Source organism: Halictus rubicundus, chromosome 13 (assembly GCF_050948215.1).
Source record: "Halictus rubicundus isolate RS-2024b chromosome 13, iyHalRubi1_principal, whole genome shotgun sequence".
Taxonomy (NCBI): domain Eukaryota; kingdom Metazoa; phylum Arthropoda; class Insecta; order Hymenoptera; family Halictidae; genus Halictus; species Halictus rubicundus.
The window spans coordinates 14,468,686-14,490,031 of record NC_135161.1 but is presented as its reverse complement, the minus strand read 5'-3'; the positions used below and the strand labels follow the sequence as shown (position 1 = coordinate 14,490,031).

Here is a 21,346-nt window from a genome sequence, read left to right as displayed (position 1 = left end):
TTTGAACGAGATCAATTCGAGACGTCCGTGAGCTGTCGCTGCAAACCTATAATCGTGAAAAGAATAAGAAAAAAAAAATCGGGCTCGTCCGGGATTTGAACCCGGGACCTCTCGCACCCTAAGCGAGAATCATACCCCTAGACCAACGAGCCTCGTTGGAGTAAGAATTCCAAATGCCGCGATATAACGGTGCGCATCGTTGGAATTGTTAAAACACCTTTGAACTTGTAACGATTCCTGTTATCGCGGCGATAAGCTGCGCCGAGCAACAACGTTTACGCCACGGTTATCGGCAAAAAGAATGGCGCGGCCGAATTACCGAGCGGATCGTCCACCGTAACAGACCGGCGATCAAACGAAATGATTTGCGCGTAAACCAAACCGGTTTGTTCGCGGAAGCGTTTTTGTGTCTCGTTTTGTCTTCGTCTTTGATTAACGTCGGCGTCTCTTTAATCGTACCAATGGAATTTTCGTGTCCAACGTCTAGGAGGAACGATTATCCGTTCGGATTACCGCATATCCGGAAATCCGGAGATCCTGATATTCGCGGGAGGTCGAGTCCGATCGATATCGAGGCGATGCTTTCTATGGCAACGGAGCGAGTTTAGCGAAGACATAGACAAAGAAGCTGCTGCTCCGTTGTTCGTTCGACGGTGTTCGGAAGCGTGTCGCGATACATAGTTCGAACATGGGAAACACGGAGAGTAACGTAGCCAGCGGAGTGAAAAAGCAGACGGACGCATCTTCCATTGTGCTGTACAAGTTGGTCGACATGAAAGGTAGTCGCGAAGCTGGATCGCCGATTCCGCTCCTCGAGAGTTGACCAGCTCGATGTCCTTTCGAACAGGAGGAGGCTTGCTGGTGGACATGATGAAACGAGCGACGCAGACGAAACAGTACGCCGAACTGGACCATGCTTTGCGCACCAAGGTGGAGCCGTACCTGTACAACAAAGGAAAAGGGAAATGGATTCCCATCGAAAAATTAGTCTTGCTGCGAAACAAGGATAGACCGAAACACAAAATGGTAATGCATTTTGCCTTAGCCGATTCCTGACCTGAAACTTTTCCGGTTGCAGCTTCCGCCGTTGAGGGCTATGGAAAACCCGGGCGATTATGATATAGACAAGGATATGGAGACGGACGAGGAAGTCGACGAGACGAAAATAGGTAAAAAATCCGCGTTCGAACGAATTTCGAGAGATCTTTCGTGAGAGGTTTTCTCTTATCCTTTGCTTCTCGTTGTACCGCAGACAAATCCAAGTACAGGTTGGTCTGTTGGAGTCTGAGCGAACGGGGCGCGGTCGGAGAAACGATTCTGCACTTGTGCATGCTGCACGCGACTGCTATTCACATCGACCTGGCGAAACGCTTGCTGCGTTTTTATCCGAAGCTTATCAACGACGTATACATGAGCGACGAGTATTACGGTCAGCTCGCCAAAAGTCGAAACCTAAACGAACCGATCGTTGGGAATTCGGTAAACGGGCATGTTCCGCGATCTTCTTATACCGTATCAAGGACGGTCTTTCCGCATAAAGAATCAGACATGTGGAAAGTGAGACAGCTACCGAGCTCCCAACGATACGACTAACGATTTCCGATGCTGGGTGTACCCTCGCCGACCGGTGATCGAGCTCGCGTCGATGTTGTTCAACAGGCGAAAGCGCGCTGCACATCGCGATAGTGAACGAGGACCCGGCCTTGGTCAAGCTGCTTCTGGACAGCGGCGCGGACGTACACGAGAGGTGTTTCGGGAACTTTATGAGCCCAGAAGATCAAAAAGCATCGCGGTCCGACAGCTTGGAGCACGAGTGGGTGTGCGTCACGCCGGAGACCAACTATAACGGGTAACGTCCTTTTACGTTTATTCGATTTTATTCGTCAACCCGATCGTAATCGCGTCCGTTCGCCTAGGTACGTCTACTGGGGCGAGTACCCTTTGAGCTTCGCGGCCTGCTTAGGCCAAGAAGAATGTTACAGACTGGTTTTGGCGAGAGGAGCGGACCCAGACAAGCAGGACACGAACGGTAACACCGTTCTGCACATGCTGGTCATCTACGAGAAATTGGTAAGGCTCGCGACGCTACGGGACGGGTCGGGGCCATCGATTGAGACATTTTTCTTCTTCCTTGAAAGAACGCGTTCGACATGGCGTACGAGATGGGGGCGTCTCTGCCGATCAAGAACGCTCAGCATCTGACGCCGCTGACGCTATCGGCCAAACTGGCAAGAATCGAAATGTTCTTCCACATTCTGAACATCGAGAGGGAAATTTACTGGCAGATCGGGAGCATTACCTGCGCGGCGTATCCTCTCTCGCAAGTCGACACCATCGACGTTACCACGGGGACCATCAGCCACAATTCGGCCCTGAATTTGGTCGTGTTCGGCGTAAGTTCTGTCAGGGACGTTCTTCTATCCGTTCGCGGGGGTTATTTCTGCGTCACGCCTGCCTGTTTCAGGAAAAGGACGAGCATCTGGAACTGATGGACGGAATTCTGATCGACCTGTTGAACGCAAAATGGAACACCTTTGTCAAGTCTCGATTTTACCGTCAATTTTTCCTGTTCTGCTTCTATTTCGTTCTATCGTTGGTCAGCTTCACTCTCCGGCCGGGACCTTCCACGGTGTCCGATGACGTCACGACCACCACTTACACCGAGACAACCGAATCGTTCGCGTCCAACGAATTCTCCGTGACACCGACACCGAGGTCGGCTGTTCCGACCCAGTTTACGGACGACATTGTCGCAACCGAAATCCATCGAGACGCGAGTCTTTCCAAACTGCTCGAGAAACTCGTGGCTAGCAGTTTCGACATAACCCTAACATCCTCCTTGAACGTGACGCCGGTCTTCCTCGAGAAACTGAAATTCCACGTGGTTTCCGAAGTAACGGCCAAGCTAAGAAACGCCCTGTCGGCGGATGAAAACGGAACCGATTCTCCAACGTTTGTTCCTGCAACAAAAAAACCAACGATCGAAGATCCCGGAGGCAGGCCGGAGCCGCTGCTCGATACCATTCCGTTGCTCGACACCAACTCCGACTCGAACGCGAACGACAACTCCGCCCCCGGTGACAATTGGTACGTTGCACCGCGTACGCGCGCATACCTGAAAATATCATCGAATTACATTTCTGCGATTGTTTCGACGCGTACGATCGGATCGAAACGATCAGGTGGAGCAACGTTACCCAAGAATGCAGGCTGCTGCAGCTGACGAGCCTGTCGGCAAAGGTTCGAATAATCGCCGAGCTGCTGATGGAATTCGCGGCGACGCTTTACATCCTGGCCGCGCTCAGGGAAGCTAGGTTCCTCGGTCTTAGCATGTTCGTGGAAAATCTAGTAAGACGCTGATCGATATAAGCCCTGTAAACTGGGAAACGGTTGATGCAGCGAGATCGATTGTTTTTAGATGACTGCACCGTCGCGAGTAATGTTCCTCTTCTCTTGTTGCATACTATTATCTTTTCCATTTCTGAGAGTGAGCTGCGCAGATCGGGTCGAGGACATGTTGGCGGTTGTCGTCATGTTGACCACCGCGCCCTATTTCTTGTTCTTCTGCAGAGGCTTCAAAACGGTCGGCCCTTTCGTCGTCATGATCTACAGAATGATCATGGGGGATCTGTTGCGTTTCGTCTCCATCTACCTGGTCTTCGTAATGGGATTTTCTCAAGGTAAACAGATCGGATCTCGTCGAACCAACGATGGTTTTTTCCCCGAAAAAATCCTCCACCACGAAATTGGTTCGCGACGTCTCGTAGTAGTCGCCTTATGACCTAATCGTTCGTTTCGCAGCATCGGAAACGAGCAGCGACATTGACACAGATTATTGTATTACAGGCCTCGATGAGGCACAGAGCCAACGCGTTCCACGAAAGCGACCCTCGGATTTTCGTGTGATCTCGCGAGACACCGCATTATTTATTTCCGTTTCTATCGTCGTTTTCTTTTGAGCGGTGCTCTTCTCTTTCAGCCTACTACATCATATTTCTGTCGTTCGACAATCCTAACACGCCGGAAGGTGTCGACGACTCGATGAACAACCCGATGCCCTCGCCCATGGAGAGCGTGATGGCGATGTTCTTGATGAGCATGACAAACTTCGGGGACTACTACAGCGCGTTCGAGAGGACGCAGCACGAGATGGAAGCCAAGGTACTATTTCCAGCCGCGAAACGCGAAACCCGGAACGATAAAATACGACTTTGTTTTTCGTAGTTTCTCTTCGTTCTTTACATGGCGATCGTCGCGATCCTGCTCGTAAACATGTTGATCGCTATGATGGGGAACACGTATCAGAAGATCGCGGAGACCAGAAACGAGTGGCAGAGACAAGTATCTCTTTCTTTCTTCCTCGTGTTCCTGCTTCCCTTGTTTTCTCGAGCGAGAAAGAATTCGTTGTTTGTTTCAGTGGGCGCGCATAGTTTTGGTGGTCGAGCGAGGGGTCAGTCCGGAGGAGAGGCTGAAAAAGTTGATGGATTATTCGCAGCCGATGTCGGACGGTCGCAAAGCGTTGGTGCTTCGTCTGAACCAATCGGTAATAATATCTAATCGATATATCTAAGTCGTGAAGAAAATCCTAACAATTCGATGGTACGGCTAACAATCGAAAGCTGTGGTCTTCTCTTCCAGGAAGAGGACAAGGAGGAGATGAAGGAGATTCTAGAGATGAAGAGGACTCATGACAAATTGTACCAGAAACGACTGGCCAAAATGGCAAACAGAAAGGCTTCGAGGCAAGCCGACGATACCGCTACGATATCGTAACGCGAGCATGCGAGCGTTCTTCTCTTCGAGTATTATAAATAAAGTAGCGTCCGAAATGATTTTTTATCCGAACCCGTTCGTATCGGAACTCGTTCGTTGGCGGCCGGTATCGTTCGGTTCGCGTAACCGAAGTAAACAGTAACCAAGGCAACCGATACGTTTCCCATCGCTATCGCTATCGCTGTTACTGTGCGTCGTACGTCGTATTATCCTTCGTCTCGAGCGAACCGAATAAAATGACCGATAAATCAAAGAAAATCCGAAGGAGCCAATTCAATTCTGCGATCGATTATGCGAGCTTGAAGCTAGAACTCGAGGACGCGCTTAGAGCGGATCAATTGTACAGGTTACGGAACGACGCGAAGCTCAGAGCGGTCGATCAGAATGTGCCTACATACGACCACTTCAGACAAATGGTAATTCTTGATAATACAAAGATCGACAAAGAGTTCGAGACCGATCTCTACGTTCTTTCGAATCGAATCGATCAGGTGAATGCTGCGCATCTGAGGCCATTGCAGCGGGACGATTGGTTGTTTCGAGCCAAGGAAGGATCCTCTTGGAACCCTGTCGCGGTCAACGATCACTCGGAACCGAAGACACACTGGAATTCTATTGTCCGGAACCAAGAAGAACGTCGAGCGGACATCGAGCAAATCGAAAGTACCGATATCGTTACGTGCGAACAATTTACGCGAGGTTGGAAAGCGATCCAAGAGCACGCGGCAAGGTTTCGCTATCTCGAAAGCTTCAAGTACGATAACTATCGAATGACGCATCTTTCCAGAAACATCCAGCTCGCGTATATCGTCTTTCCTTTCTTTTCTTTTCTTTTCTTCTTTTCCAGAGACCTCTTCGTACAGAAAATTTTTCGCAGTGAAATTCCCTCGCCATTGTTCGCCGAGCTGATGGACGTATGCTCCGAAGCAGTTGCGCAACCTACGGACAACATTGAGAACGTCGTAGAGATTTTAAGCGTTATGAGCAGATGCAATAGATTTTCCTTGACCATCAACTTCATGGGAGAAAAGGAGAAAAGTACGTGCAGACGCTTATTCGATCGTTTGATCGAGCGAGCGAGAGACCGGCACCATTTTCTGGTAGATGCGATCGAATCGTTGAGGATAACCTACGGCCTACGGAATAATCCACAAGCCGAATCAAGTATCTGAAAGTTTTCGATGGATATATAGTTTGAACAACTGGTAGTCGTGGTAAAACAATTGAGAACTATGTGTACGCGTAAAATGTAAAATGTGAAATGTATGTATGTGTACAGCTCGAACTACGTACATCGTTGTTGACGCGCAACACCACCGTATTCAAATGCGCGAGCGTGCTGGTGCGCGCGTTTTCTGCGCGTCTCCCAGGAGACCACGTGACCCTGCGTTTATCCAATATGGCCGCGTACACCATCGTCGTATCAGTCGTCGAAGAGTACCGTGATCGTAACCTTTAATATTAATTTGTTAATGTTTCGTTCGAGGATCGATCATAGTTCCGAGAAACCGGAAGTAAATACGCTCTTTGCCTCGGAGCGATATGACCTGTAGAAGACGCCACATCGAATCCTTTTGTCAAAATCGTTTCGTGATACCTACTCGTATAATTACGTCCATACATACGCGATAACAGCCAGGTTTGCATGTGTGTGCATATGCGCGTACGCGTACATATGTGCGCATTTGGTAAACAAGCGGAACGAGAGTTCCATGGCATGTCAATTTATCGTGCCCTTCGATATTCTGTCCTCGAGACAGAGAGACAGACAGAGAGAGAGAGAGAGAGAGAGAGAGTAGGAGATAGATGCGCGTAATCTTAACCGTAGGAAATCGCGAGATTATACATATATTCAAAAACGATTCGATAAGGTGGCACTACATACGTACACGCATACATATACATATACATCACCGTATTCGTATTCGTGTTCGTACACAATAAAGGAAGACGCCTAAATGTTTGTGCGTATATACTTACACGCTTGCGATACATCCAAGACGGTCTAACGCTACGACTGTATGTATCGTGTAACACGTACAATCGTCGTCGTAATGAGGAATCCAACAAGCAACTATACATAGCTATTGTAACTTTTATCGCTGATATATATATTGATACGCACGCGTTCCAACGATCGTTTAGCATTCTGCAACACATACAGATCAAATTCGTGTACTTCCGTGGTATACATGTACGGAGGATAAGCCAATTTCTCGTGTGACTTGTCAAGAATATGCGGTTAGAGGAGATGCCATTGCGTATGAGCTCGGACGAGCGGGATTTTGAAATGGACGAAGAAACAGACTATCTTCTTCAGCCCTCCGAGGACAGTATACGACTGCTTGCATCGAGAAGACAACGAATCAACGATTGCTCCCTGTTCTTCAAGAATATACTTTGCGGGTAAGTTTACGGTAAGCGCTGGATGCGATAACACCGGGAAAAGATACCTACGACATGCGGTTCGTGTCGAATGTCGAATGTCGAATTAGCGTCGCCGTCGCGTCGTAGTCATAGGTCGTAGGTATAGTGTCGTGTCGATCGACGGTATCTAAATATACATACTACATCACATATATATATATATATATACCGGGTATTTCACCTAACTTGGCCACCATAAATATATCGCTTATTTTGTATGATAGAAAATATGTCAGGGGTGGAAAATATTCTGTTCGAAGGCGCCAATACGGTGACGGTCGTTTCAAGATCATCGTATTTTGTTCCAAAAGGAGAGTGCGAATGTCTGTTTACAAGCACCAGGGGCAATTACGCGGTACACTGTTGCAATGAAATTGAAATTCATTTACCGTCCCCGAACGCGTACCGAAGTCACTGACAAACATTTCATAATTTCCTTGCTAAAGTTCACGCGAAGGTCAACATATCAGTTGAGGAAAAAATTCCCCCTGACATTTTTTCTGTCATACAAAATAAACGATCAAGTTAGGTGAAATACCCGGTATATATGTATATATGTGCTAAGCTATATGCATATACATATAGATACATATGCATGCATGCCGACGAACCGTTTGTCGCAATGGCAGCCAACATGACGAACGAGACATATATAAACCCAACGGACTTATAGGGAGAAAGAGAGGGAACGAGAGAGGAAACGAAACAGAGTAATAAAGCTGCGTGAAACGCGTATCTCTCTGTGTAAATAAATATTTTTTTCGTGAAAAGTGGATTACGGTGGTTGTATTCGATACTGAAGCTATTACCCGTGTTTATCGAATCGATGGAACGTTCGACTCTACGAAAAGAATTATAGTCGAGCGTGACAATTAGCAAATATGAATTGCTTCACCTTAAACGTACTTCCAAACGTTTACGTTCGCGGATCCGTAAACAGATTTCTGCAAAAAATTTGGAAAAATACAGCGGGGTGAGTTAACTATACGGTGTAAACTAATTGAAAGTATAGTCCAGAACTGCGACTACGACTGCAACTGCAGCGAGATACGGGAGTGGGTGAGAATTCGTCTTGTAAGCGCGTGCTTCGTGGATGATGTTATGATGTCACAACACAGCCGTGATCATCGTCGATACGTATTTTCGAGCTAATATTCCACTAAAATCGGTGTAAAAACGCGCGATATAATTGTCTTATATATGGTTTGCGACGAACGGGTATCTAAATGGAGACGCAAAGCAATGTTATAAGGCTGTCGAAAGAAGATATCCCGCTGATATCGAAACCGCGAAATGACAATTCGTGGACAAGGTGACGTACATCTTGCATTTACTGAAAAACTTTTATCTCTTAATCTCTTTGCACTTTCCGCCTATTGTCATAGCGTCCGAGTCAATTTTAATCGTCTTTCCCTTGTTTTTCTCGACGATTTCGAAGCAGAGTCTACTTCGAAATTCGTATATGACACGATGCTAGTGCACGTACGACGCGACGTACGCGAAAAAGATTAGCTTTCGCTGCATCGTCCTTGTAATCGGTTCGACTATTACTCTCTTCACGTAGGCGAACAAAAATAATACGATATGCACACGGTACGATATTTTTCGACTTTTTTACAAATTTTTTCTCCCTTCCTGCAGATGCTGTACCTGGATGTGGAGGAGATGTTGCAGAGAACGCGAATTAAGAGCAAGAGTTATTCACATTGGTCAACCGATGCACGAAAAGTTTCCCACTAATGTCATACGAAATCAAAAATACAATGTTGTCACGTTTTTGCCTATGGTAATATATATATATATATCATATGTTGTATACGTATATACGCTTGATTTGTTTTACTTTGTACAACTGGGTATGTATATATGTATATAACGATTGTCTAGCTTTTTTTGGGTTTCAGGTTCTTTTTCAACAATTCAAATTTTTCCTTAATCTCTACTTTTTGCTTATGGCAATATCTCAGTTTATACCAGACATCCGAATAGGATACTTGTATACGTACTGGGGACCGTTATGTTTCGTGTTAACTGTTACCATTTGTCGAGAAGCGATCGACGATTTCAGACGCTACAAGAGAGATAAAGAAGTCAACGCGCAAAAATATTATAGACTCGTCAAAGGTTTCGAGATGCCAGAATTGGTTCCTAGTTCGAAATTGCGAGTAGGCGATTTGGTAAGGAATCTAGCCCGAATAAAAACGAATAAATATGTCGGAAGAAAACGTGTGAAACGTGGTTTCTTTGCTCATTTCAAGGTAATCGTCGAGAAGGGTCAAAGAGTCCCAGCAGATTTGGTTCTATTGCGTACCACCGAAAAGGCAGGGGCGTGCTTCGTGAGAACCGACCAGTTGGACGGCGAGACGGATTGGAAGTTACGATTGGCTGTACCGGCTACTCAAAAACTGGAAAGCAACTCCCAACTATTACATATAAAAGCGAGTATTTACGTCGAGAAACCGCAAAAGGATATTCACAGTTTCATAGGAACATTCACGAGAGTGAGTTCATATTTTCCTCATATAGTTTTTCATTACAGCTTAAACCATAAATTATGTTTCATCGAAATGTTCTTTACAGTACGATGGATACAGCAGCGAAGAAAGTTTAGGTGTGGACAATACGTTATGGGCGAACACAGCTATCGCATCGGGTTCGGCTCTTGGCGTGGTTGTGTACACAGGACAAGAAACCAGGTCTCTGATGAACCATTCGGCTCCGCGATCCAAAGTCGGCTTGTTAGATAAGGAAATAAATCAATTGACCAAGGTATCCGCGACATAACTCCTCTAACCAGAGATCGACGGCAAGTATTTCAGAAATTTACTTTTCAATTTGAAATTGGCATTTTCTAGGTCTTGTTTTGCGCCGTGATCGGACTAGCGCTGGTAATGATGTCTTTGAAGGGATTCAACGGGCCGTGGTATCGTTACATGTTCCGTTTCGTTTTACTATTTTCTTATATAATACCGATTAGTTTAAGAGTGAATTTGGATATGGGGAAAGCCTTTTACGCCTGGTGCATACAAAGAGACAAAGAGATCAGTGGAACGGTTGTCAGGACGACTACCATACCAGAGGAACTTGGTCGTATTTCATATTTGTTGAGTGACAAAACCGGCACCTTGACACAGAACAAGATGGTTTTCAAGAAGTTACATCTAGGCATGATCTCTTACGGTCAAGAAACGTTCGACGAAGTTACAAACGTATTGAAAACATGCTATTCTTCGAATTCGGAGACCTCTCCTATGAAACCGTCGGCCACCGTGCACATTGGGAAAGTGAGAAGATCCGAAAGTACCAGAATATACGACGCGGTACACGCTTTGGCGCTATGCCATAATGTAACGCCGGTTTACGACGACATAGCCAAATCGACAAACTTGGACTCAGTTAGCGTACAAACGGGGGAGACTGAAGATTCTGGTTCTATACAAAGTCAAACGGAAGCGGATCAACATTACTATTTACCAGAACAGAAACGGACCTATCAAGCTTCCAGTCCGGATGAAGTAGCCTTGGTAAAATGGACGGAGGAAATGGGATTGGCCTTGATCAAACGAGACTTGAACTTTATGCAACTGAAGGCTCCAAATGGGAAGATTTTGAACTACACGATTTTACAAATATTTCCATTCACATCGGAAACTAAACGAATGGGTATAATAGTGAGAGAAGAATCTAGCTCCGAAATCATATTTTATCTGAAAGGAGCGGACGTGGTAATGTCCGGAATAGTGCAATACAACGATTGGCTGGAAGAAGAATGCGGTAACATGGCTCGAGAGGGTTTAAGAACGCTCGTTGTTGCTAAGAAGAATTTAACCGAGGAACAGTATCTTGATTTCGAAGCAAGGTATACATTATCTAATCATCTAATGCTGGATTTGTAGTATGCTGGATATTAAGTAACTAAATGCTTCGTTTAGGTATTACGCGGCGAGATTGAGCGTCAGCAATCGCGTTTCTCGAATCGCCGCGGCTATCGAAAGCTTGGAAAGGGAAATGGAGTTACTGTGCGTTACCGGAGTCGAGGACAGATTGCAAGATAGAGTAAGGCAAACGTTGGAACTTCTAAGAAATGCCGGAATCAAAGTAAGCAAACTTTCGAACTTTTCTCAATTTTCATTCTTCATGTCGCTAACTCGCCATTTCTATATAAACCAACTTTAGATTTGGATGCTGACGGGAGACAAGTTGGAAACAGCGACGTGTATAGCGAAATCTTCGCGTTTGGTTTCACGAACCCAAGGTCTTCACGTTTTCAAATCGGTGGTAACTCGAACCGATGCGCATTTGGAATTAAACACATTTCGCAAAAAGCAAGACTGTGCCTTAGTGATCAGCGGAGACTCTCTGGAAGTATGTTTGCAATATTACGAGCAAGAATTTTTGGAATTGGCGTGCGGTTCACCTGCCGTAGTCTGCTGTCGATGTTCCCCGACGCAAAAGGCTGACGTGGTCAGCCTTATCCAAAGACACACGGAGAAACGAACCGCAGCCGTTGGGGACGGTGGAAACGATGTGTCTATGATACAAGCTGCAGACGCTGGTAAATCATTTCTGCTACCGTTACCATTTTCATTTGACAAATTGACAAATATCCTTCTGGTTCGCAACAGGTATAGGTCTCGAAGGACTCGAAGGAAGACAGGCTTCTTTGGCCGCAGATTTCTCTATTTCCCAGTTCAGTCACTTAGCCAACCTTTTACTGGTTCACGGGCGAAGAAGTTACAAACGTTCCGCTGCTTTAAGTCAATTCGTCATTCATCGAGGCTTGATCATTTCAACTATGCAAGCTGTATTTTCCGCTGTTTTTTATTTATCATCGGTATCTTTGTATCAGGGATTTTTAATGGTGGGGTAAGTTCGTCTGGTGCACTTAGTTACGCGTAAGCAAAACAAAACAAAACAATACAATATAATTATTCGACACACGATTATCATTTGTTTTTTTTTTCAGGTATGGAACAATATACACGATGTTTCCAGTATTTTCTTTGGTGTTGGACAAAGACGTGTCTGGAAGAATTGCGCTCACTTATCCAGAGTTATATAAAGAACTTAGTAAAGGACGATCGTTGTCCTACAAGACATTTTTCATGTGGATTTTAATAAGCATATATCAAGGTTATCACGTTCAACATTTTCATTGACCAACACTTCTTTCTTTTCTTCTGTCGGAAATACAGTAATACTAATTGAATCATGAATTTTCAGGCGGAGTTATAATGTATGGTGCACTGATAATGTTCGAGGATGAATTTATTCACATAGTGGCCATCAGTTTCACAGCGCTCGTTTTAACGGAATTAATTATGGTAGCTTTGACGATCAGAACGTGGCATTATATTATGATCCTTGCAGAGATATTCTCTTTGGCGCTGTATTTGTTATCTCTAGTCGTTCTAAAGGACTATTTTGGTAAGTGTTTCTTTTTTATTTAAACGTCTTCGCGTATTCGACGGATTTACTCGTCGGCACAGAGAACGGTGCGCAGTCTGTAGAAAAATATACACTGTTTACTTTTATCTTTACGCAGATGCCGAGTTCATCAAGACAACAGACTTCTTGTGGAAAGTATTGTTAATAACTTTAATTTCGTGCATGCCGTTGTACATTTTAAAATTTTTGCGGAAAAAATTTTCGCCTCCTAGTTATACGAAATTATCTTAAGTTTCACGTACAAAAATCGTATTTTCTCGAAACAATTCATACGAAGAGTTAAAAACGTGTCTGTTTTTGTATTCGCATCGAGACGAGATAATACAAAAGCACAATTACAAAACGATCAGTTCCGATTTCCATGTCCGTTGCTCAGTATCATTCAAGTGAACTTCCAACTTGCAAATGTTCTCAATATTTTTCTAACTACCCTAAGTGTAATCAATTACCAGAGATTCTACAACTTGAATGAAAGACCGTAATTATGGAAACATTTGAATTTTTTGTAAGTACGTTGGTACTATACTATACTATACTATACAATACTATACAATACTGAGCGTTTCGACTGGACCAAATCGATGAATCTGATCGCCTTGATTCTTCTTCGTGTGTTCTTATTAATGAGATACATTATTCCATTACTTTATTAAATATTATAGTAAATTTATTGTAAACTGTTCTCTATTTATTTGTTCATTTCGAACTGAAAAACCGCATTGAAATCTTTGTAGCTGTAAATAGAAACCTAACCCAGATCTTGAATTCATATCTTTTAATCGCATGTATGTACTTCTCAAACGCTTACGTATAAAAACGAACAAGGTTTTCCCTTCCGTAAAATGTGTTCGTGCAAAACATTGCATTTAATTCAGTTTCATACTATATTTACCATTTTTTCCCCCGATCATACCCCTTTACATTACGTTACATTACATTACAGTATTTCATATGTTAAGTTTATAACGTTCGACGAATCAACAAAGCGGGAAGTATCGATATTCTCACCTTTCAAAATCCGATCGTTTTTTTTAAATCGATTAAGCACCAAGAGATCTATTTATTTACATCGTATTCCTCTCGCAAATCTAATGAGATATTTGTTTTATATATATTTTCAATGCGAATGTTAGGTACTTTGAATTCAAAGCATAATGTAATTGATATGTAATGAATTTATTGTGAATACGCAACCGTATAATAAAAAAGGATACCATTTTTTATATTCATGTGTACACTGTAAGCGTGTAGAGTTAGTTGTAAGTATTGTTAGTTGCAATGTTAATGAAACGTACTACACTGTACCATAGATGATATACTTTTCTTAGGCAAATATTATTTGACCTAATCTCACGTATTTGTAATTAATTTATGTGCAAATAAAACAATATATTGCTTTGTCTGACAAAGTCTTTTTTTTTCTTTTTCTTTGGTAATCCGTGTCGGATGTTACACGGTATGTATTCGCAGGTGATAGATATTGACGGATAAGGCTGCATATTTTCTTACATTTTTTTATTTCATCTAACTGTAACATTTAATTTCTTGGTAACGAGTTTTCGTATTTGGGTATGAAGACAATTGACTTCTGCTTTTATGAGTGTCCGTTCCATATGCCTGTACACTATAGTATAACAATGCGACTGTCTCTTTGTTTCAGGATGAGTGTACGTATCCTGTAATATAATTTGTTCGACTTTATCGCCAGCAACTTCTCGTACAATGTCGTAAAAATCATTCGACGAATAACTCCCGTCTTCGGGTAACCAAAAGCTTATGTCGTTTTTGCACTGTGGATAAATGCTTATAGGCTAAAACAAAATACCATTAGTATTCTTTTTTTTTCCCCCAAGTAGTTCAAGGTTCTTTTCAACAATTCAAATACATCCGAACGTTATTTACCTTATACTTTAATGTTGTATTGGAATCCTCGAATTTAAATTGATTTAAGAAACCACTATCGTTTGTCCAAAACAACCTGATGTCGGGAATACTGTATAAACACATTGCTAATCTTTCTAAGCCCAAACCAAAGGCCCATCCGATACGTTCTCCTGCTCCTGCATTCTGCAGAATTTCTTGCCGCATAATTCCACACCCTAATATTTCCAGCCACCGATCATTATAGTACACTTCTAATTCCCACGACGGATGAGTAAAGGGAAAATATTCTTCCACCCATCTGAACTGAACATCTTTGAATAAAAAAAATTCGAATTTGCGAATTTGCAATGTTCTAGGAGTATGCTAAATTAATTTACTATGATAATAGCATCTTACTTTGACCAAAGAGCGTTTGCGCTAATCCAGTCAGGGTGTTCTTCAATTCGTGTTCCATTATTTTCACAGCTTCTAAACTATGACAACCTTGTTTTTCATTGTTTTCTATACCCCTGTGTTCGAACAGTCTCAACTCATCCGAATTATTAGTGTTTTGAAATACCTCTTCTACAGTACATAATCTAACGGCATCGACTTGATGGAAAACAGGATAATGTACCTTATCTATTTCATCCCTACGATAAACATCTCCAATTACAAGAAAATTATTTAGTCCCATAGAGATTAGTTCTGACTGATGCGCGGTTGTATGAGCCCGCAACAAAGTATCTTGATTTATATAATAGCAGTCTAGTTTTCTTCTGCTAGGATGGTCCTTTGGTACAAGAAGAGAATCAAAATGCTGAGCTGTTGTCACTATGGGAGATATATTGTCGTAAACGCTGAATGTCACATTTCCAATGCGACTGTGGAATTGCATATAAAAGTAATTAACTATACGCTGACGGATATGCGACAGTGGGTGATACTGGGTAACATGCAGATTTCTTCCTAATTTTGAAATAATATTTCCAGTAATATTTGTCCATTCGTCTTTTGGATAATTATGATTAAGTAACGTTATTTCATTCTGTACTTGAACCTTTGTATTCGTTGACAAAGCTCTGCGTACTAATGACTTTATACCATTAGACTTCCCGTTCACATACATCCTACACCTATAAAAATTATTCGCATTATAAACTATTTGCATTAATTATTTTCTTTTTTTTTCTACAGGCTATCAACAATTTACTAACCTTGATAGCATTTTGATACACATTAACTTGTATGTTTCAATTATTGTAGTACTATTTTTCTCTTTCGCGCTACTATTATGCTAGTAAAAATCACGGCTAATAGAGAGAGTAACAAATAAACATTTATTATTCACATCGGGACAAAATTTGATAAAAAGTGTGTTTAAATTGATGCAGGCGTACTCGCCAGGTATATGTATGTACAACTGGTACTGGTATTCTTTGGTTCAAAATATTTATAAATATGTCGCCCAACGCCGAACATTCCTGCCATTCCTAGATCATTCAAAATAGGAGACCACCATAGAAATTTTATTCGTCAATTTATTATTGTTTATATCTGGAATTAAATGTAATTATACATATGAGGACATCAAAATTATTCTTCGACCCTGAATTTGTCCTCCATTTGGAGATGTATTCATGCGAGTCAAAATCGGAGGCTAAAGAATCAAAATGAAGTTGATATTTTGTCTCCCAAACTCTGATTCATAGCAAATTGTGGAATATACAGGATATTTGATAACAGATGACAAAACTTTAAGAATGATACTTTGTAAGACAAAAATAATAACAACAAAGAGTAAAAAATTGTTTAATTTCAACTTTGTTTTCAAACTATTAACAATTAAAATCCACCAATAGTACTACGTCCGTCATCATTCTGTCTTTCTTTTGCGTCCGTACACGCGTTGCTATTGGTGAATTTTGAAGAAATATTTTTGATTATTAATTTTACCACTGGAAAACGAAGACGATACAATTCCTGTTTTTTCCTTCAATTTTTCGTTTTTTTTTCTATCATGGACAATTATTAAACCGTTTTAACGCTACGGTGCATGATCGTGTTCAGTGCTTAAAAGGTTAAAAGTGCCAGCTCATTTCCATTCGGACTCCACTTTTTCGATTTTGTCCTTTGTCAATGCGTGTCTTTGCCAAAGACTCTTTGGTCTTATGGTTCATAGAAGTTACATTTTATACTTATACTTTACTAAAACTTGAACTATCATAAGCTTCGTAGCTTACATATACATTTAGTTGAACTAACGTCATCGCGCTGCTTGGCATTTTTCGGAACAAAACGAAAGTGCGATCGCGTCGTTTACCCACTTGTTAATTTTCGATGAGATTTTTGCAAAAATCTGTGGCACTAAAACGTTTAAACTACCGTTAAACATTACGATATAATACATTAAAACTGATAATACTCGGTGTATTGGAATAGCTTAGTGTTAGCGTTCCGATTCTTCGCATTCAGCAGAGCGAATTGTTTCTGTTTACTGAACACGTGTTCATTGTTACATGTTTTGTTGTAAACGTATTTACTTTATATAAATATGGGAAAAGGACGAAAAAATGCGCCGAAAAAGAATTTCGCAGAAAAACGTCGTGAAAAGCAAAAGGTACGTATCAGTTTCTACGTAATAGAAGAAACACCGGCTTCTATTTTGTGGTTATGTTCGGTATACATACAAAGTCTTTGTAAACTTATTCTTGCAATCTTTTTACACTAACAAACGGGATATTAACAACTTCTATTGTTATTAAATAACAATATAAGAAGTATAAAAATTTGAAAATCAAAAAAGCGTTTGTACATTTTTGATTAACACGAGTCTTATAAATGTCTATATACAAGATTGTGTATTACTTATTTCTACATTAATTCGTATTTTTATGCATTTGTTTGAAAATATATATTTATGTGGATAAGAATACATAAAATTATTATAATTTGTACAGAAAAAAGATGAATGGGATCACACACCTCACCGTAACTATGAAGACATTATTAGAGAAAATGCGGACTTTGAAAGTTATTATAAAACTCAGGGAATTGTACCAGACGACCAATGGGAATCGTTTATGACCACAATGAAAAAAAATCTTCCAGTAGCTTTTCGAATTACTGGATCAAAAGTCGAAGCTAAAAGACTACTTGAGAAAATCAAAGGAGATTTTTTCAAAGAGATCCTAAATACACCTTTAGAAAATGACTCTGAAAATAATGAAGAAGGAAAGGAGATTCTACGCTGTCTGCCATTTTATCCTGATAATTTAGCTTGGCAGTTGCAATTAACTAGGAAAGATATTAGGAGATCTGAAGCCTATTTTAAATTACATAACTTTTTAGTTGTTGAAACCAATTGTGGGAGTATCAGTCGACAAGAGGTGGTCAGCATGGTACCACCTTTAGTATTAGACGTAAAACCATCACACAAGGTATATTAATCTACTAAATTTCATTCAATTTGTTATTAATGTTCCTCTATTCGCTTTTAATTAACACTAGTTCTTATAGAAATGAAATTATAATTATTTTATATAGGTTTTAGATATGTGTGCTGCACCTGGATCGAAGACAGCCCAACTTATAGAAATGCTACATCCCGATGAGGGAAGTGGACTTCCAGGTACATGAAAGTTTTTCATTTATATCAAACATTAGGCAAATTTGTGGTTACATTAATTTTTAGATTTTCTTTCTGTAAGTTCATTTTTTCTTGATACTTTACAGAGGGTTTTGTGATAGCCAACGATTTGGATAATAATCGTTGTTACATGCTTGTGCATCAAGCCAAAAGACTCAATAGTCCAGTTATTTTAATTACAAATCACGATGCTTCTATGCTACCTAACTTAATGTTTACACAACCGGATGGTACACAAGGAGAATTGAAGTTAGTAAAATTTGGGGTGAAAACCGTGCTGCATTTACAGAGTTAAATAACTTATGCTTGTTATTATAGGTTTGATAGAATACTTGCTGACGTACCATGCAGCGGAGATGGTACAATGAGAAAAAATCCAGATATTTGGTGTAAATGGAGTCCAGCGAATGGTAACAACCTTCATGGGTAAATATCATTTATTTTCTCGCAAATCTCTGTTACTAAACGATACATAATTTGACTGGTGACATAACTTGTTACTGTGGGTTTACAGAATTCAGTATAGGATAGCGAGAAGAGGTTTAGAGCTATTGGCAGTTGGTGGTAGAATGGTATATTCTACTTGTTCGTTAAATCCAGTAGAAAATGAAGCTGTTCTTCATAGGCTTCTTCTCGAAACTGGAGATTCCGTGCATATAGTCGAAGGCAGGCATTTGGTTCCTGGATTAATATGTGATCCAGGTACGTTATATCATAATGTATATCATAAACGTTGAACAGATCACATGATTTTTCTAACTTGTCCATTAATAGGCGTGACACATTGGCTACCGGCATCGAAAGATTTACAGTATTATAAATCATGGGAGGATGTACCGGAACAATGGCAAACACAAGTTCGACCAAAAATGTTCCCGCCAAAAGCAGAGGATGCGGCCAAATTTAATCTGGAACGATGGTAAATAAAAATATTCAAAGTTTTCACAATTGATATTACTTTCGCTTTTAAAATTACATAGTATGAGGATATTACCACATCACCAAGACACCGGCGGTTTCTTCGTGGCCGTTTTAGAAAAACTGAAGCCATTACCTTGGGAATCGTGTAAAGATAATTCTGATGCTCAAGAAGGCACCGAAGAACCAAGTCTGGAGGAAGAGGCAGGAAAGGATAAAGATAACAACGTAGCCCCAGGGAAAAGACCATTAAGTGATGATCAGAAGCCACGAGGCCCGAGGAGGAAACGTAGAAGAACTAAAGGATTTAGGGAGGATCCATTTGTTTTCTTCAAAGATGATCAGGATGAAGTCTGGTTATCAGTTAAGTAAGTAGAAAATATTACACCGTGTTCAATATAATTCATTCTTTATTCATTTCGTTGATGAATTGGTTAACATTTTCCAGGAAATTCTATGATATATCCGACGAACTGGATCCTAAAAGTTTGTTAGTACGAAATTTAGGTCGTAGGAAAAAAAACATTTATTATACGTCACCTGAAATTCGTAACGTCGTCCTTTCCAATGAAAATCAGATAAAATTGATAAACACTGGAGTGAAATCATTCACACGTTGCGACAGTAGGAACGCGAACAAAAATAACTGCTTTCCGTACAGGCTTGCGTGGGAGGGACTACAAACTTTTATGAATTACATTGGCGATAGTAGGAGGGTACCAATAAATAAAGAAGATTTGGTAACACTGTTGCAAAATAATAATCCTAGTAATGCACCCGAGATTGTAAAACTTCATCCAGATATACAGAAACGTTTAAAGGATCTTGGTAATCATCTCAACGTTCTCAAAATATATACTTTATGGTAAAATTTTATTGTGACAATTCGTTTGTTTTTAATGTAGAAACTGGAAGTTGTATTCTAATTTATGAAGAAAAAGGGTCTGATGATCCGAATCCATTGAAATTAAACATAGTAGGATGGAGAGGTACTATGTCTCTCAGGGCTTATGTTCCTTTAATTGACGCAATACATTATTTACGTTTGTTGGGAGCTGATTGTTCAATGTTCGGTATGTATTTATGAAATATGTATGCGCTACTCTACATGTGATGATTCCTTTGTTCGAAAATGTTTGTCTTAGAAAAGAACAAATTCAAGCAGCGTGAATCTCTTCCTGTTCAAGAAATAGAGGTGAATATTAAATCGGAAACTACGATTAAAGAAGAAGTTATTGGTGACGTGAATGCTGGTGACAATAAAGTTGCCGAAAAGGAGAATAACTCAGAATTGGGTATGTATTTTTTGAAATATATACTACTAGTATATATATATACTATTCTACGCGTGATATTTTCTTTATTTGAAAATTTTCGTTTCAGAAAAAAACAAAACCGACAATTCTGATCAATTCGAAACTACCGTCGAATCGGAAGAAATTAATGAATCAGAAGCTATTGGTAAATCGGAAGAAATTAATGAATCAGAAGCTATTAGCAAATCGGAAGAAATTAATGAATCAGAAGCTATTATCAAATCGGAAGAAATTGACGAATCCGAAGCTACTAGCAAATCGGAAACCCCATTAAATTAGGTAATATTGAAACAAGTTACTGATTAGATAATAGTGAAAATAACATTTCTGAAAAGGAGAACGTTTTGAAAATACTAAACGAATCGCAAGAATAACACGCAATTTTGTAATATAAATTGCTGTTTCTTTAATGTCATTATAAATATCAGTAGCATGTCTTAAGAGTAAAAAATTTTTGTTTTATTTAAAGTTGTGTAAGATGGTGCTCCAATCGTTGAAGTCCAAGAAGAGTATCAAGACGGGTCATATTTAATATGGCGCGATTAAACATACTACAATGAGTAATGGAAATAAAATACTTCTACAGGGCAAGAAAGTTACAATGATCTTATGGGAAATGCCGTGTTTACTATCCATTTTCTATGAAATAATTTATGAAATTACATATATAATTCTGAGTTATTTGAGCGACGAATACCCTTTCCTTTCTTTCATCATTTTCGGCCACTAGGATATTATTTGACTGCTTGATTATAGTACAAATATTATTATAAACATGGCCGGATGCTGAGGAATCATTCATTCAAAAACGGCGGTCGCCATAACGTTCAATAATATGTTTGTAAATTGTATGGAACTCCTTTTCACTACCATATGTTAAATTCGAAAAAGATGAGTACTTGTTACTTCTCGTTGATATTTGCCTCGGACTGGTCACACGAGCATTATCTTT

General features: G+C 40.6%; 5 protein-coding genes and 1 non-coding gene across 10 annotated transcripts; 4 read left to right on the top strand and 2 right to left on the bottom strand.

Annotated features, from left to right (window-relative positions):
- Positions 1-80: 80 nt before the first annotated feature.
- Positions 81-152, bottom strand: Trnap-agg (transfer RNA proline (anticodon AGG)). Its single transcript has one exon. It is a non-coding gene; the product is annotated as a tRNA-Pro (tRNA).
- Positions 153-465: 313 nt separating this feature from the next.
- Positions 466-4,990, top strand: Nan (transient receptor potential cation channel subfamily V member nanchung). Its single transcript, XM_076799717.1, has 14 exons — positions 466-779; positions 848-1,026; positions 1,079-1,169; positions 1,253-1,429; positions 1,660-1,849; positions 1,917-2,070; positions 2,139-2,393; positions 2,465-3,087; positions 3,183-3,348; positions 3,419-3,680; positions 3,980-4,161; positions 4,225-4,341; positions 4,418-4,543; positions 4,639-4,990. Exons 1-14 carry the CDS (start codon positions 689-691, stop codon positions 4,771-4,773), a joined length of 2,748 nt encoding a protein of 915 aa, XP_076655832.1. The 5' UTR covers positions 466-688; the 3' UTR covers positions 4,774-4,990.
- A 19-nt stretch (positions 4,991-5,009) lies between these two features.
- LOC143360679 (dynein axonemal assembly factor 19) lies at positions 5,010-5,976 on the top strand. 3 transcript variants are annotated; one of them, XM_076799754.1, is made up of 3 exons: positions 5,010-5,189; positions 5,265-5,527; positions 5,621-5,976. In XM_076799754.1, exons 1-3 carry the CDS (start codon positions 5,010-5,012, stop codon positions 5,943-5,945), a joined length of 768 nt encoding a protein of 255 aa, XP_076655869.1. In that variant the 3' UTR covers positions 5,946-5,976. The 3 variants fall into 3 exon arrangements, with proteins under 3 accessions (XP_076655869.1, XP_076655867.1, XP_076655868.1); XM_076799752.1 differs by having other exon boundaries at positions 5,265-5,976; XM_076799753.1 differs by having other exon boundaries at positions 5,010-5,527.
- Positions 5,977-7,002: 1,026 nt separating this feature from the next.
- Positions 7,003-14,057, top strand: LOC143360665 (putative phospholipid-transporting ATPase IIB). Of its 3 annotated transcripts, none has more exons than XM_076799713.1 (12): positions 7,003-7,179; positions 8,842-8,986; positions 9,105-9,377; positions 9,459-9,701; positions 9,781-9,969; positions 10,056-11,059; positions 11,133-11,298; positions 11,377-11,755; positions 11,826-12,066; positions 12,167-12,333; positions 12,424-12,627; positions 12,746-14,057. In XM_076799713.1, the coding sequence occupies exons 1-12, from the start codon at positions 7,010-7,012 to the stop codon at positions 12,877-12,879; spliced, it is 3,315 nt and encodes a 1,104-aa protein (XP_076655828.1). In that variant the 5' UTR covers positions 7,003-7,009; the 3' UTR covers positions 12,880-14,057. The 3 variants fall into 3 exon arrangements, with proteins under 3 accessions (XP_076655828.1, XP_076655830.1, XP_076655831.1); XM_076799715.1 differs by lacking the exon at positions 7,003-7,179 and adding an exon at positions 7,856-8,173; XM_076799716.1 differs by lacking the exon at positions 7,003-7,179 and adding an exon at positions 8,237-8,512.
- Phers-m (Phenylalanyl-tRNA synthetase, mitochondrial) lies at positions 13,748-15,954 on the bottom strand. Its single transcript, XM_076799747.1, has 4 exons — positions 15,729-15,954; positions 14,929-15,647; positions 14,551-14,843; positions 13,748-14,459 (listed from the first exon to the last, which is right to left on the bottom strand). The coding sequence occupies exons 1-4, from the start codon at positions 15,749-15,751 to the stop codon at positions 14,169-14,171; spliced, it is 1,326 nt and encodes a 441-aa protein (XP_076655862.1). The 5' UTR covers positions 15,752-15,954; the 3' UTR covers positions 13,748-14,168.
- A 76-nt stretch (positions 15,955-16,030) lies between these two features.
- Positions 16,031-21,245, top strand: Nsun2 (tRNA (cytosine(34)-C(5))-methyltransferase Nsun2). The gene is made up of 13 exons (XM_076799742.1): positions 16,031-17,131; positions 17,472-17,951; positions 18,058-18,142; positions 18,247-18,409; positions 18,479-18,586; positions 18,675-18,862; positions 18,935-19,079; positions 19,141-19,446; positions 19,527-19,906; positions 19,984-20,151; positions 20,224-20,373; positions 20,462-20,673; positions 20,864-21,245. The coding sequence occupies exons 1-12, from the start codon at positions 17,066-17,068 to the stop codon at positions 20,671-20,673; spliced, it is 2,451 nt and encodes an 816-aa protein (XP_076655857.1). The 5' UTR covers positions 16,031-17,065; the 3' UTR covers positions 20,864-21,245.
- The last annotated feature ends 101 nt before the right edge of the window (positions 21,246-21,346 follow it).